This window comes from Moesziomyces antarcticus (genome assembly GCF_000747765.1).
Source record: "Moesziomyces antarcticus DNA, scaffold: scaffold_v10064, strain JCM 10317, whole genome shotgun sequence".
Lineage (NCBI taxonomy): Eukaryota > Fungi > Basidiomycota > Ustilaginomycetes > Ustilaginales > Ustilaginaceae > Moesziomyces > Moesziomyces antarcticus.
Window position 1 is genome coordinate 2,316 of NW_014638946.1, and position 13,497 is coordinate 15,812.

The 13,497-nt window shown below is 62.5% G+C and overlaps 5 protein-coding genes across 5 annotated transcripts; all 5 read right to left on the minus strand.

The window, feature by feature from the left end:
- Positions 1 to 618: 618 nt before the first annotated feature.
- On the minus strand, positions 619 to 1,322 carry PAN0_064d6545 (GINS complex, Psf1 component; the record flags this gene model as incomplete). Its single annotated transcript, XM_014798010.1, has 2 exons — positions 619 to 1,189; positions 1,246 to 1,322. The coding sequence occupies 2 exons, from the start codon at positions 1,320 to 1,322 to the stop codon at positions 619 to 621; spliced, it is 648 nt and encodes a 215-aa protein (XP_014653496.1).
- A 1,271-nt stretch (positions 1,323 to 2,593) lies between these two features.
- Positions 2,594 to 3,850, minus strand: PAN0_064d6546 (endopeptidase; the record flags this gene model as incomplete). Its single annotated transcript, XM_014798011.1, has 1 exon — positions 2,594 to 3,850. One exon carries the CDS (start codon positions 3,848 to 3,850, stop codon positions 2,594 to 2,596), a length of 1,257 nt encoding a protein of 418 aa, XP_014653497.1.
- Positions 3,851 to 4,634: 784 nt separating this feature from the next.
- On the minus strand, positions 4,635 to 6,848 carry PAN0_064d6547 (pkinase-domain-containing protein; the record flags this gene model as incomplete). Its single annotated transcript, XM_014798012.1, has 1 exon — positions 4,635 to 6,848. The coding sequence occupies one exon, from the start codon at positions 6,846 to 6,848 to the stop codon at positions 4,635 to 4,637; it is 2,214 nt and encodes a 737-aa protein (XP_014653498.1).
- Positions 6,849 to 7,411: 563 nt separating this feature from the next.
- Positions 7,412 to 8,890, minus strand: PAN0_064d6548 (NADH-ubiquinone oxidoreductase; the record flags this gene model as incomplete). Its single annotated transcript, XM_014798013.1, has 2 exons — positions 7,412 to 8,473; positions 8,558 to 8,890. The coding sequence occupies 2 exons, from the start codon at positions 8,888 to 8,890 to the stop codon at positions 7,412 to 7,414; spliced, it is 1,395 nt and encodes a 464-aa protein (XP_014653499.1).
- A 585-nt stretch (positions 8,891 to 9,475) lies between these two features.
- On the minus strand, positions 9,476 to 12,838 carry PAN0_064d6549 (sodium/calcium exchanger protein; the record flags this gene model as incomplete). The annotated part of the gene is made up of 1 exon (XM_014798014.1): positions 9,476 to 12,838. The coding sequence occupies one exon, from the start codon at positions 12,836 to 12,838 to the stop codon at positions 9,476 to 9,478; it is 3,363 nt and encodes a 1,120-aa protein (XP_014653500.1).
- Between the last annotated feature and the right edge of the window lie 659 nt (positions 12,839 to 13,497).

Here is a 13,497-nt window from a genome sequence, read left to right on the forward strand (position 1 = left end):
TTACGATTCGACGTCTACCGGCTCTCGCCCTCGGTGGGCGACACCGCCTCGCGGCCTGGTGCGCGCCTCGGTGGCTGAAGGCACACATGGTCGGCGCCGTGCCATGTGTGTTGCGAGAGCGTCGCATGGCGTCTTGTCTGCTCGCGGCGAGTGTCTGCAGCACAGACCGCCTGGCTTGGAGAATGGGACCCCGCCGACGGCGGCTGTTGGTTTGGACGCAAAGCTTGCGAATCGCTGTCATGGATGTCGACCGTGTGAGCTCGAGCTTGTCGCGAGGATGCCTGGCGGGTCTGGAAAGATCGAAGCAGTACGTGCGTTGGAGTGCGGCGCGCGCCTTGCTGGAGGGTCCGATTGACGGCGCTAACCGTGAGCGCGCTTGATGCAGACTTGGTTGGATGCATTCTGTGTCCTACGAGAGCCATTCGAGGCGCCGTGCCAAGCCGCGCGCCGCCACTTCTGGTGCGAATTGCGCCGGATCCGAGCGATGATGCAGAGAGCCAAGCCTGAGCCGTGGCTCGAGTGCACCGCGCTGCCCTGCCGCGCGCTCCATTGCAAGGCCCGCGAGGATGCAGCGCCCGGATTCCGACTTGGTTGCTGGTATTGCCTGCGCCGCTCCATCTACGGGTCGCTATCGACGAGCGCCACCCATCCTCTATTGATGAGCGGTCTTACGTCCGCATGGCTGATGGTGAGCGTCTGATCCTTCTGAAACGAGCTGGGCGCCGACTGTGCATGGCTCAGCCACACATCGTTCAACGGCTTGAGCACCTTGATGGTCACGAGCAAATTCGTCGGCGGTCTTTCATCGGGATGTTGATCCATGATATCCAACTGAAGACTGGGTGCCGAGTGCATGTAGTCGACCTTGACGGTCTGGATAAGCCCAGCGTAGTGTTTGAGGTACTCGATCTCGTGTGGGGCCAATCCGGCCTTCATCGCCGGTGACCTTGCTAGGAGTGTCGGTAGCGAGTGTGCGTTGTTGAGTGCCGAGGTGAGCAGATCCGTGCGCACATTGTGGTAGATCAGCAGCGCGCGTTTGTTGGTCTGCACCACCAGATGCAGCATCAGCAGCTGCGACTGCAAGCCCGCCACTTCGACAGCGGTTGATGTCTCGAGCAGAGAGAGCAGCGACTGCATGTGTGTGTGCAGCTGCTTGGTTTCCAACACCAACATCCGCACCAGCTCATCACTATTCCACATCGTCAGCATGTGTCCAAAAGGCAGGGTGGGGGAACGAAGACTTACTTGTATGGTTTGACGGTGTCCAGGTTTAGACACGCCTTGGATTCGGTCACGAGCTTGAGCGCCGCATCGCCCAACATTGCTGCGAGTCGTGGTGGGGGGGATGGTGGTGGAAGAAAGTGTTGGGGTTGTGCTTTTTTTGGCTCGACGTGCGCGGAAACGCGTCCGAGTCGGGCTGCCGCCCAGACGCGTAAATTGCTCCACTTTGCCCACGCGGCCAGACGCCCAACACCGCGCATCGGAACCTCCTTGAACCCCTGCCTCCCGCTTTTCAGAGTGCGGCACACAGGCTCAGCAATGCCAAAGCTCACTGCCACGCCGCCACGCGCCGGGACGGCATGTTGTTTATAGCGTCACCACGAGTAGCTATCTGGACCCAGCTCGCTATTCAACACCAAACTCTGGCGTACGAGCTATCGCTTAGCCTCACCAAACCTCTTTCGAGAGACGACCTGTCCGCAGCGTGAGACAGACCTTCGCATGCCGAGTCACCGATCCGTCGCAGCAGCTTGATTGGCGTTCCTAACGGGACAAGTGAGAACCTGTCGGACAGCCGCCAAGTGGTTTCATGGAGTGTTTAGCGGGTTTGGAATGCTTGCGCCTGCGTGCCGATGGTCTCCAAAAGTGGGCAGGACTTGAGGCGCTGTCCTTGCCACCGTCGCTGACGAGAGATCAGATCAACGCGTGGGAGCTCCACTCGACACCGGTCTGGACACTCGTCGGGATCCTGCACCAGCCTCTGTTCAAGCCTGAGCCTCTACCTCTGTATCACACACACATGACTCAATCTTTCCCCATGTGGTCCGAAGTGTTTCGATGTGGTGGCCACCGAACAAGTCGATGCAAAGAATAGGTACGATGCACAAGACCACACAGTGCGAATCGCTGCGGTGGCGGTCCTGGCGGTGCTGGCGTAAGCTGTTGCCCCACGACCTCTGGCCAGGGCATCAGACGACAAAGCACGCCGTGTCAAAGCGGTTTTCCGTTTACTGAGCGACAGATCCGCCCACACCAGCTTGAGCCACGTTCCACGCACGCCTTGGGGCGGACACAGCTTGTGCAGACCGATTCGATTGCAGAACCCCACCTTCGCAGTACCCAGCCACACATTCTCCCCAGCAGCTGCATCGACATTGTTCAGATCAAGCAGCGATCCCACATCTGCATTGCCCAGCGCATGTTCGGATGCGATCATGCTTAGAATCAAAAGACCAATCATTCGTATTGCTTAGCATGTGCATGTATGCGATGGTTCGAGCGCTGCCGCACGCCATGACCCAAGGACACGCGCCGGCATCGCCTTGACAGAGTCAGAGCTCAAGGGAAAAAGGGAAGCAGAGGGGGGTGATTCTCACTTGGCCTCGGCGAGACCAACAGCGTTCCTGCCGAGATCATACACCGAGTAGTACTTCCTGAGGAAGACGTCGCCGACAATCAGCATATCGGCGAGCGGGCCGGGCAAGTTGATGCCCGAGAAGCTCGAGATGCACGAGCCCTGCACCTCGAGCACATAGTCCTTGCCCTCGAGCTTGAACGGCTTGCCGTCAATGTAGAACGTGAGCGGCGGCAGGTCCTTGACCTTTTCGCAGTCCACCGAGTACTGGCCGTTCCACGACTTGGTGGCGCCGATCTCGGCGTTGAGGATCTCGGCGGTGTCGGTGGCCATGGCGATGAGCGAGGTGCCCGTGTCGATGGCGGCCGAGCCGTTGTCGAGCTCGAGCTCCTCATCTCCGAGCGCGAGCTTGTCCAGCGCCACCTCCCAGTAGCCCTTGCGCTTGACGGGCGCCCAGTGGATCTTGCCCGTGTAGTGCGAGTCGTCGATGCCGCCAAACACCGCCTCGCCGCCGTCGGCCTCCGAGGAGCCGAGGTAGAACGACACCTGGGGCGCATCAAGCAGGCCCTGGTCGATCATCTGGTACATGGGCGGTACGATGCCGTTGACCGAGATCGTGTCGTACGCCAGGCCCAGGATGCCGTCAAACTTGCCAAAGGCGAACGCCAGGCCAGGCTCGCTGGTGGCCTCGGCGAAGTCCTGACCCTTGATGGTGAGGTCGCCGATCTTGAGCACGTCGTTCGAGACGATGCCCTCCATGGAACCGGAGCCGTACTGGATCTTGAACTCGGTGCCGTTCTTCTTGTAGCTGGACGAGGCGGAGCTGTCGTACTTCTTGTGGAGGAAGCAGGCGATGGAGGAGCACTTGGTGGAGGGCACCCAGAGGTTGGAGGAGCCGGTGTCGAGGATCACCTTGAACTCCTGGGCGGGGGTGCCGAGCGAGATGTCGCAAAAGTACTGGGCGTTGAGGAAGTCGGTGAGGGGCACGCCGTGGCCCTTCTTGGCTTCGGCATACCACGCCGAGGCCGAGTCCTTGGGCGCGATGGGCTGGATGCTAAAGTCGTGCTCCGGGTTGGCGGCGAAGGGCGCCTGCTTCTTGGAGGCACCGCCGCCGTACTTGAGCTGGAGCACCTCGGCCTGGGCGGCGAGGCCCTCGAGGGTGAGCTCGCGCGAGGGCGTCACCTTCTGCAGCTTGGCCTTGTGCACGCCCGCCTCGACGCCGGCAAAGGCGGTGGCGAGTGCGGCGACAAACGTGAGCGAGAGATTGAGCTTCATTGTGCCACTCCTAAATTGGAGAGAGGGGAGAGATGAGTGGGCGTTGAGGAGGATGGTGGAGGAGGGAGGAGAGGGGGAAGCGGCGCTCAGCCGATTATACGCAGCCAGCCACAGAGGATGAGCAGCGGGCCAGTGCGGATGGACCGCGAGAGAGATAGCGCTGAGCTGTGCTGAGTTGCGGCCGGGGTGTGGAGCAGCCGTTGGGCTGATTCGATGCGGCAGGGTTCTCTCTCTCTCGGCTTGGCGAGCGAGCGGCAGCTGGGCGGTGTGAGTGAGCGGCTGCATGCAGTCCTCTCCAACTGGCCGCGTACGCTGCGCCTCGCCTCGAGAAAAGGGTGGAGGGCAGCCGGCGACGATCCCATCCCTGCCAGGGTCAGCTGAGCCAGAGAGCCAAAAAGGGGTCCTTTCCCCAACGCCATTTTGAAGCCGCATTGGGAGTGCAGCGCGGCGGGTGACCAGTCTCGACTCTCGCGCGCGCGCGCCGTTGCTCAATTTGCCCAATTTGGATTTTGGATTTGGCTTGGATTTTGGATGGCGGGTCAGCCTCGATCGAGAGGCGGCGCATGTACAGCGACGTCGTTGCGCTGCTGCTCCCCTAAATCCGCACCGCTTAGCCCAGCCGATCGAGCCCGCGCTCCCGTTTGCAGCTGTCACAATCCTTCTTTCTAACAGCTTTTCCTCGAAAATTCGCCCCGCCCTCCACACTGCCATGCTTGCTCCCCACATCCTCCCTCACAATGTGCAATGGCAATCGAGAAGCTGAATTGCAGATGCTCGTGTGCTCTTATGCTACAGGATGAGAGCTTTGCGCTGTAGTTGCCGCGCCCGTCCGCTCTGGGCCAGCGATGGCCTCCGGTGGCGGCTGCGCAGACGCCTTCTTCTTGGCGCGGCGCGACTCGTATTCGTGCCACTCTCCCTCGAGCGCCGACAGCAGCCCCGCTGGCGGCTCGGCGTGGGGTTCTTCGCTAAAGTAAGCCGCCTGCAATGCCTGTTGTGCCGACCACCGCTGCTGCGGATCGTACGTGAGCAGACCCCTGGCCACTTCGAGTGCTGCATCGGGCATGTACTTGCCAAAAGCCGCCTTGACGTAGTCCCTTGCTTCGGTCTCGCCATCGCGCGCGGGAGGCTTCACCATCTCGTACCACGCCAGCTTGTCCGCGTCGCGCCACGCTTCGACCGTGACGGGACCGAGCACGTCGGTGATCGAGTGGATCTGACCCAGCTCGCTCTCGCCCTGAAAGACAGGCTTCTTGACAAACAGCTCGAGGAAGATGCACCCGGCACCCCACATGTCCACCTCGGATCCGTACTGGGTCGCGCCGAACAGAAGCTCCGGTGGACGGTACCACAGTGTGACGACGCGGTTGGTGTAGTCGCCCTGCCGCCGCTTGGCGTACATCCTGGCGAGCCCGAAATCGGCGAGCTTGAGACGGCCCTGGTTGTTGAGCAGGATATTGGACCCCTTCAGGTCGCGATGAAGTACCGCCTTGCGATGCAGATACGCCAGGCCCGATAGCAGCTGAGTAGCAAGCGACTTGAGATGCGCAGGCGTGAACTGCACTTGAGGGTGAGCAAGGATGCCGTTGAGATCGTGCTCCATGTACTCGAACACCATATACACCGAGCCGCGCGTCACCATCATCTCGTGCAGCCGCACCACATTCTCGTGCCGCAGCGCCTGCAGCAGCTTGATCTCGCGCATCGCCGTCACGGGAAACCCGTCCTTTTCGCTATCCATCCGGATCTTTTTCAGCGCCACCACAGCGCCCGTGCGTTCGGAGCGCGCTTTGAACACCTGCCCGTACGTCCCCTCGCCCACCTGTTGGATGCTCTCGTACGCCTCCCCTGCCTCGGCCCGCACTGCTTCCACGGGCGCGGTCGGTGCAGAGCGATCATCGTCACGACTGCTTTTGCCGTTGCGCGAGCCAGGACGTACGGTCTGCCACCCGCTGCCACGCACACTGCGCAGCTCCGCCTCCGCCTCTCTGCGCGCGCCGTTCTGCTCCTGCTCCGCCGCACGGCTGGGTGCGGACTTGCGCGACAGCACGTGTCCGCGGTCGTCCGCCTCGTCGTCGCGACCGATGCGCGGTGGTGTCCTGGGTCGACGTGGCTCGGGTGACCGCCTGCGCTCTCGACCTGCATCTCTCCGCTCGGTGGCCCGCTCCTCTTCGCGGCTATCCAGCTTCCAGCGTGCAGGTCGATCACGGGCTGGTTTGCGCACCGGCTCCGGTTCGCGCTCCCGACGCCGCGAGCGGCTCGACGTGTCCGACCGTGTGGGTGAAGGTGTGCGACGTCGGCGGCTCGATTCGGCTTCGCCCCCGCGCGGCGCTGGAGCAGTACGACGAGACTGCGACGCGTATCGGTCGGGTGGAGAGGGTGGAGAGCGGTGTCGATCGTAGCTACCATATCGATCCCGATCCCAGCGCGGTGCGGAAGTGCTGGCATGCTCAGGGCTCGGGCTGCGACGGCGTGTGGAATGCGAGCCCCTTGCTTCCCGCCGACGGTCGTGCCGCTCGTCGTCGTCTCGACGGCGTTGGCGCTGCGCCGCTGGTGAAGGGGAACGGTCTCGATGCCGGCGTCCATCTGCATCTCTCCGACGCGGCGAGGTGTGTGCATCGCCACGATGGCTGGATGTTGGTGCGTCCATCCTCCTGCCTGTGTCGTCATACTGGCCGCGAGGAGCGAGCTTTGCACCTCCGCGTCGAGCCTCTGCTTGTGGGCGTGCAGACTCCCCTGCAGGTCGTTTGGCAGGCGCGTCGTCGTCGGTGCGGCGAGCAAGACGATCCAGCAAATCCGGGCTGGCTTGCTTTGCTGCGACACCGCGAATCGTTATCGACGGCGCAGCAGGTTGACGGTGAGCGTCTCGCTCACTTCCCCTGCGGCTACTGCTGTCGTCGATGCGCCTTGCCTTGTTGGGAAAGTCGGCTTGTCGTCGGTCTGCATCGGCGCCACGGGGGGCAGGTTCATCGTTGCGACGACGCTGCCATCGGTCGGGCATGCTGTTGCTCTGCTACCTCGCAAAGTGGCGCAGCGCTTCGAGTGGTGTCGGCATGGCAAGCAGCCCGGCTTGCAATTCGCACTCCAACACTCGCTTTCGTCACTCTTTCCGCTTCGCTTCGCAGCGCAAAAGCCACGCGCCCCTGCGCCGCCCCGTTTTTTTACCCCCTCCGCTACTGCTAGCTCCACCCGGAAATTCCTTCTCGAGCCATCACTCCTCCCCCAGCTCTTTGTAGCTCACCAAAGGGTTCGTTGCAAGCTCATGCGCCAAGGAAGAAGGCAGCAAAGATCGAAGAACACATTTACAATCCACAAGACCAAACAGACATCGTGCTCTCAATGCATTCTGTGTTCTGCGCGCTGATGCATCTCCGCCCGCCGTCCAACGGAGGCGCGGCGCAAACTTCATTTTCATCTCTGCAATCAGCACGGATCGAACAACGCCCATGCCAGTCAAAAAAGCAAGCAATGCCATTCTAGAGACGACATACAAACGAGAGAGAGACGGGCTAGCTGCAAGCTACGAACGCAGCGAGTCTGGGTTTATTTGCTTCCACAGGCGCATCAACGGTCGACCTCACCGAACACCAAGTCGAGCGTACCGATGATGGCGACCATGTCGGGGATGTAGTGGTGGCGTGCCATAAAGTCGGCGCCGGCGAGATGGGCGAAGCCGGGCGCGCGGATCTTGCAGCGGTACGGACGGTTGGTGCCGTCCGAGACGAGGTAGACGCCCATCTCGCCCTTGGGAGCCTCGATGGCCGAGTACGTCTCGCCGGGCGGCACGGCGTAGCCCTCGGAGAAGAGCTTAAAGTGGTGGATGAGCGACTCCATGCTCTCCTTCATGGTGGCACGCGGCGGCGGCACGAGCTTGTGGTCGTCCACCTTGATCTGGCCCGCGGGCATCTTGTTGAGGCACTGCTCGATGATGCGCAGCGACTGGCGGAACTCCTCGACGCGGCAGAGGTATCGGTCGTAGCAGTCGCCGTTCTTGCCCACGGGCACGTCGAACTCCACCTGGTCGTAGGCGTCGTACGGCGCCACCTTGCGGATGTCCCAGGGGATACCCGAGCCACGCAGCATGACGCCGGAGAAGCCGTAGTCGAGCGCCTCCTGTGCGGTGACCTTGCCGATGCCAATGGTGCGGCCCTTCCAGATACGGTTGCCCGTCACCACCTCCTCGATCTCGTCAACGCGCGAGCCGAACTGCGTCGCCCACTTGTAGATGTCGTCCAGCAGGCCGGGCGGCAGGTCGTACGCCACACCACCGGGACGCACGTAGGCGGCGTGCAGACGCGCACCCGACACGCGCTCGTAGAACTCCATGAGCTTCTCACGCTCCTCGAACGCCCACAGGAAGGGCGTCAGACCACCGACGTCCATGACGTGCGAGAGGACGGCCATGCAGTGGTTGAGGATGCGCGTGATCTCGCCAAACATGGTGCGGATCCACTTGGCGCGCTCGGGCACCTCGATGTTGAGCAGCTTCTCCACGGCGCGCGAGTAGCACAGCTCGTTGGTCATCATCGAAACGTAGTCGAGTCGGTCAAAGTACGGCAGCGCCTGCGTGTACGTCTTGTACTCGATCAGCTTCTCCGTGCCTCGGTGCAAGAGACCGACGTGGGGCTGTAGCAGCATAATTTCAAAGCGTCAGCGTGGTTGAACGTCATCGTAAACAGCCTTCCTGCTCCCTGGAAGAATTGCACTCACGTCCGTACGCAGGATCTCCTCGCCGTTGAGCTCGAGGATCAGACGCAACACACCGTGGGCGGCGGGGTGCTGGGGGCCAAAGTTGACGGTAAAGTGGCGGAGCGAGCGGTCCTTTCTGGAGCCGCCCTCGCTGAGGATCTCCTGTGCGCTGCGGCTGTGCAGCTCCTCGACGGTGAAGGCGGAGGTGGCGGGCGAGATGGGCACCGCCTTGTCGGCCGCCTCGGTGGCGAGCGAGCGGCGCACGGTGGTCGAGAGCAGACGCGACGACGAGGGTGCGCTGGATCGGTACAGCTGCGAAGCCGGTCGGACGGCGCGGAAGAGAGAAGGCGCCATGATGATGTCGATAGCTGCGTGTGCAGATTAGGTCGGAGGTGAGGGGTGGCGGGTGGGGCAGTTCGAGTGCGCCGATGCAATCAACGGTTGCGGCTGGGGTGCTGTTGACCACAAACACACGGCTAGGCTAGCTGTAGGCGTCGGAAAGCACGCGGTCGTCTGAGGATCGAGAGAGAGAGAATGCACACCACACCGAGGCTCGGTAGGGAAAGGGTGATGGTGGTATCGCGGATGTTAGGTGGAGACAGGCGGGCGATGGAGGAGGTGAGCGCCTTCCTCTCTCTCTCTCTCTCTCTCGCCGCTTTCCAAGGACCTTCCGATCATTTCTAATCCGCCCGCCGCCTCGACTCGCCTCGCCGCCTTCCAATTTTGAATCGGTCGCGCGTTCAACTTGAATTGCGCTGGGCTGCTCTGCCAACCAACGACGGCGCGCACAAATCCGCCCTGAGCCTTGCCTAAGCATTTCAAGATTCAAGTTTTCTCGTGCGATACCGCCGCTTCCACCATACCCCACACTCCTCCAACTTCAGCCAAGTCGACCGGGGGAGGCGAATCCAATGCATTCGATTGGGAAGATGGCGAGCTCTATGATACAGAATGGCCTCGAGCCCAAAAAACCTCGGTCAAGAGGTTGAGCGTCATGATGAGCACGTACGCGCCGATGAGGGCCAGTCCGATCGGACGCGTGAGGTGGAAGTTGTTCATCGGCACCGCGATCAGCGTGCCCACCAGGATGAAGAGCAGCCCCAGTCCAGACACGAGCAGCGTCGGGTTAAAGTCGATCGGGTAGATGCCCGGCGCACCGTCGTGGCTCCATTTGCCCTTGTGGCCGGAACTGGACAGCAGATACGTTCCCGAGATGCCGATGCCCAGCAGCAGGTTGAGCATCGGTCCGGCAAAGCACGCGCTGATGGCCATCACGGGATGTCCTAGCCGCGCGATCGTCACATTGGCAACCAGATCGCCCAGCGAGTTGCCTACCGCAAACACGGTGAGGCCCAGGATGGCGTCGGACAGCCCCACGATGATGCCGACCGTCTGCAGGATCGACACCACCTCGTCGACGATCGACATGATCCACATCACTGAAACAACAAAGCCCATCGAACATCGGATCATGCCAAACGTCGACAGCGTCCGGTCCGAGTAGCGCGCATGTCCCGCGTCCTTGCGCCGCATCGCCATGAAGGTTAACCCCGCGATGATCGCGCCCGCCACTGCAGCGATACCTACTTTCAGACCCAGACGCGGACTGCCCGACGACGAGACGATCGCCCACGTGACAAACGTCGGCGCCCACACGCACTGACACAGGATGAGAAAGCGACGGATGGACCGTCTCATCTCCTGGTCCTCGGCCTCGCAGCTCGCGTTGCTTGTGCAGCTCGTAAAGCTGGCTGCGTCCGAACCGCCTGCGCTGCCAGCATATGGCGTCTGCGAGTCGACTGGCATTGGCGACTGCGCCGATGGGAATCGCAGGGTGCTTCCGCTCTCCGGTCCGCTTCCGAGCGAGAGCGGAGATCCGCCCAGCGACGGCAGATGGCGCAACGCAGACGCGATCTCGCGGTCGCGCTGCGTATTCGCCTGGCGTTCGGCGTCTTCCTCGGCCTCAACGCGCTCCTCGGCGCTCCAGGCTGCCGTGTGCGAAGACGGCGACGTCACCGAGTCTTCGGCGTCCTCGTTGGCGGCTGCGGCCTGCAAGTCGGCTTCGTCGCCTTCGAGACGCACCGCACCGATGCCGTCGGCTTCAGCGGTGTCGCACTCGCGCTCGGCTCGTTCGGCGTCGTCGTCGACGACCGGCAGCGTGAGGTTGAGCAGCAGAATGGCGGGCGAGGTTGCAATGCTCACAAAGGCGCCCAATAGCGACTTGGAGTGCAGGTGGCGCAACGAGGGAAAGAGCGCGTTCAAGATGACGCGCACCTTCCAAGCCACCAGTCCGCCCGCCGAGCGCTCAGGGCGGATGCGCCTCTGGCTGGGCAGCGCATCGGCGCGGTACTTGCTTGCTGTGCCCGTGCTAGTCGCATCGGTGCGCTGACGCGATGCTTGGACGCGACGTGCCTCTTGGCTGCGCGCCGCCTTGGTGTCCCACTGTGGAATCTGCAGCTTGGGTAATGACTTGCGCAGGTCGTCGTGGTGAGGTTGTGCTTGCGTGGCATCGTCGAGCGGGAGCGCAGGCGAGATGAGCGGCTCGCACGCGTCTCCAGGCAGATGCTCCCTCCACGGATCCTCAACGTTGGCGGCATCGACCGAGGTGGTGGCCGTTGTGTCTGTTTGGGCGGACGCGGGCTGGACGCTGTCGTGGGCACCGAAGGTGAGACGGCGACGTTCCGAGCCGGTGGAGGCGCTCCTTGCGAGGCCGGCGCTGGAGCCCACGCCGGGACCTAGGCTGAGCACGCGGTTGTGACGGTGGCGATTCTGGTTGAAGGCAGCGTTGCTGGGATGCGCTTCGCCCGAGGTGCTCCTTGTGAGGAGCGAATTGGTGTGCTGGTGCTGGTGCTGGTGCTGGTGCTGGTGGTGGTGATGGTGAGCGGCGAGGAAGCGCTCGGGGTCCCAGCTCTGGAAGATCTCTTGGGAGCGATCTGCGTTTGCTTCGCGGCGAAGGCTCTGAACGACGTCGCGAAACTCGATGGCCGATAGGAGCGAGTGGCGTGGGACGAGGTTGGGACGGATGCTGAGCGAAGGCTTGGTGACTGAGCGCGAGGCGGTTGATCCCGGGGTGTGGATGGAAGGCGCGCGACTTGCTGGACGGGAAGCATCCGGGGAGGAGGCGCCGCTGCGGGCGGCCCGTTGGCTGGCCCAGTTTTCGAAGGGGTCAAAGTCGGGGTCGTACTCGGATGGGCTGGGCATGCGTTGTGACGAGTCGAGAGAAGGGGGGGCGAGAAGGCGACTGCGGTCACGTTCGTGTATCGTGCTTTGGGCCGAGAGGCTGCTAGCACGGCTGCGGACGGAGGCGTGGTCGAGCTGGGAGTCGAACTCTTCCCTTGCGGCTGCGAGTCTGCGTTTTTGCCTGCGCGTGCGTTCCTGCCACCAGGCGCCGACGATGACGGTGGTGGCGTAGAGGAGGTAGAGGGCGATGAGAGCGATGGTCTCGATGCGTCTGAGTTTGCCATCGAAGAGGAAGGCTAAGGTCAAGGCGACGGCTACGGTGAAGAAGCCTACGTCGCGGCAGAAGGGCCAGGGCTTGACCTTGAAGGGGGCGATGAGCATCATGGAGCCCGAGATGACCGAGACGATGAACGAGGCGGCTCCGATGAGTTCACCGATGGCGAGCGAGCCCGAGTCGGACTTCATGGCGCCAAAGGTGGAGAATACGTCGGGCGAACCGTTGCCAAAGGCGAGGAAGGTGACGCCGGCGGTGCTCTCGTTGAGGCCGAGTCGCGAAGCGATGGTGCTGAGGTTGGGGCAGAAGAAGTCGCTGGCGACGACGCCGACCCAGCTGAAGAGGAAGAGCATCCAGAGGAGGATGCAGAGCAGGCGAAGGAAGCGAAGCGCCGACATGCCGATGCGTGGACTGGGGTGGGTGGAGGGAGGCGATGGATGGGAGGGCTCGTCGTGATCAGTGTCGTGACGTGCGACGCCGGCGCAGTAGTAGAAGCGCAGATAGTCGAAATGACCGGAGGAGGAGCAGTGCTGAATGACATGGTTGCAGATGTGTTTGGGGGAATGATCGAGGGGGATGGGCTGGCATGCGGGAGTGGTGGGATGATCCGGGTCGGGAGTAGGTTGGGATGTTGGCGTTGGAGAGTGCAGAGTTGATGTGGTCGTATGCTTCAAGGGCTGCAGCAATGGGGGCTCATCTCGCTTGAGCCATGTCTGCGCGGGTCGTGAGACCGACTGCGGAGCTAGGCTGTGCTGAAGGCGTTGGCTGCCGCGAAGACAGATGATCTGGACGACGATGAGAAAGGCAAAGACGGCCCAGGCATCCTTGCGATGGCGGATGCGCGCCATGACTGGCTTGCAGGGCGTCGCAGCGAGTTAAAGGACGCCAGTGACCAGCAGCAGTACGGTGGTGATGGTGGAGATGTGGGTGGGACGATCAAGGAGGAGTCCGTTGCTGTGCGGGGCGAGGCTGGGCTGCAAGCGAGCCAAGGGGGTGGACCAATAATGCATGCATTCGGCCCTGTCACAGCCTCTCTATTTGCGTGCCTCGTCGGCTGTGGAGGTCGCGCGCTTTTTGGGAGATTGTTAAGCCTGCGAAGAAAAGAATGTTAGAGCAACCCAAACGTGGCCCTCGCGCGTGCGTCGAAAGTTCGCCATTTCGACGCGAAGTCCGAGCGGAAGGGGGATTTCGCATAGGCGAGCAAGGCAGAACAGGCAGAGCGAGCGCCCTGACCGTGTGTGTTTCAAAAAGGCCCGGAAGGCTTGACAGCTACGCGCCCTGCAGCCGAGGCGGTTGAGCAGCAGACAGGCGAGCGAGGCGACGCGTCGAGCCCTTTTTTCATGGCGCTGCCAACCGCCTGCAGCGATGCAAGGCAAACGTGTGTGCGGTGCGGTGCGGTGCGGCGCGGTGCAGCCGAAAGAGCTCAGGGTCGCTGCTGCAGCTGCCCATCTGGCCTCTCGGCGATGCTGCCGCTGCTGCTGCTGCTGCTGCTGCTGCTGCTGCTGCT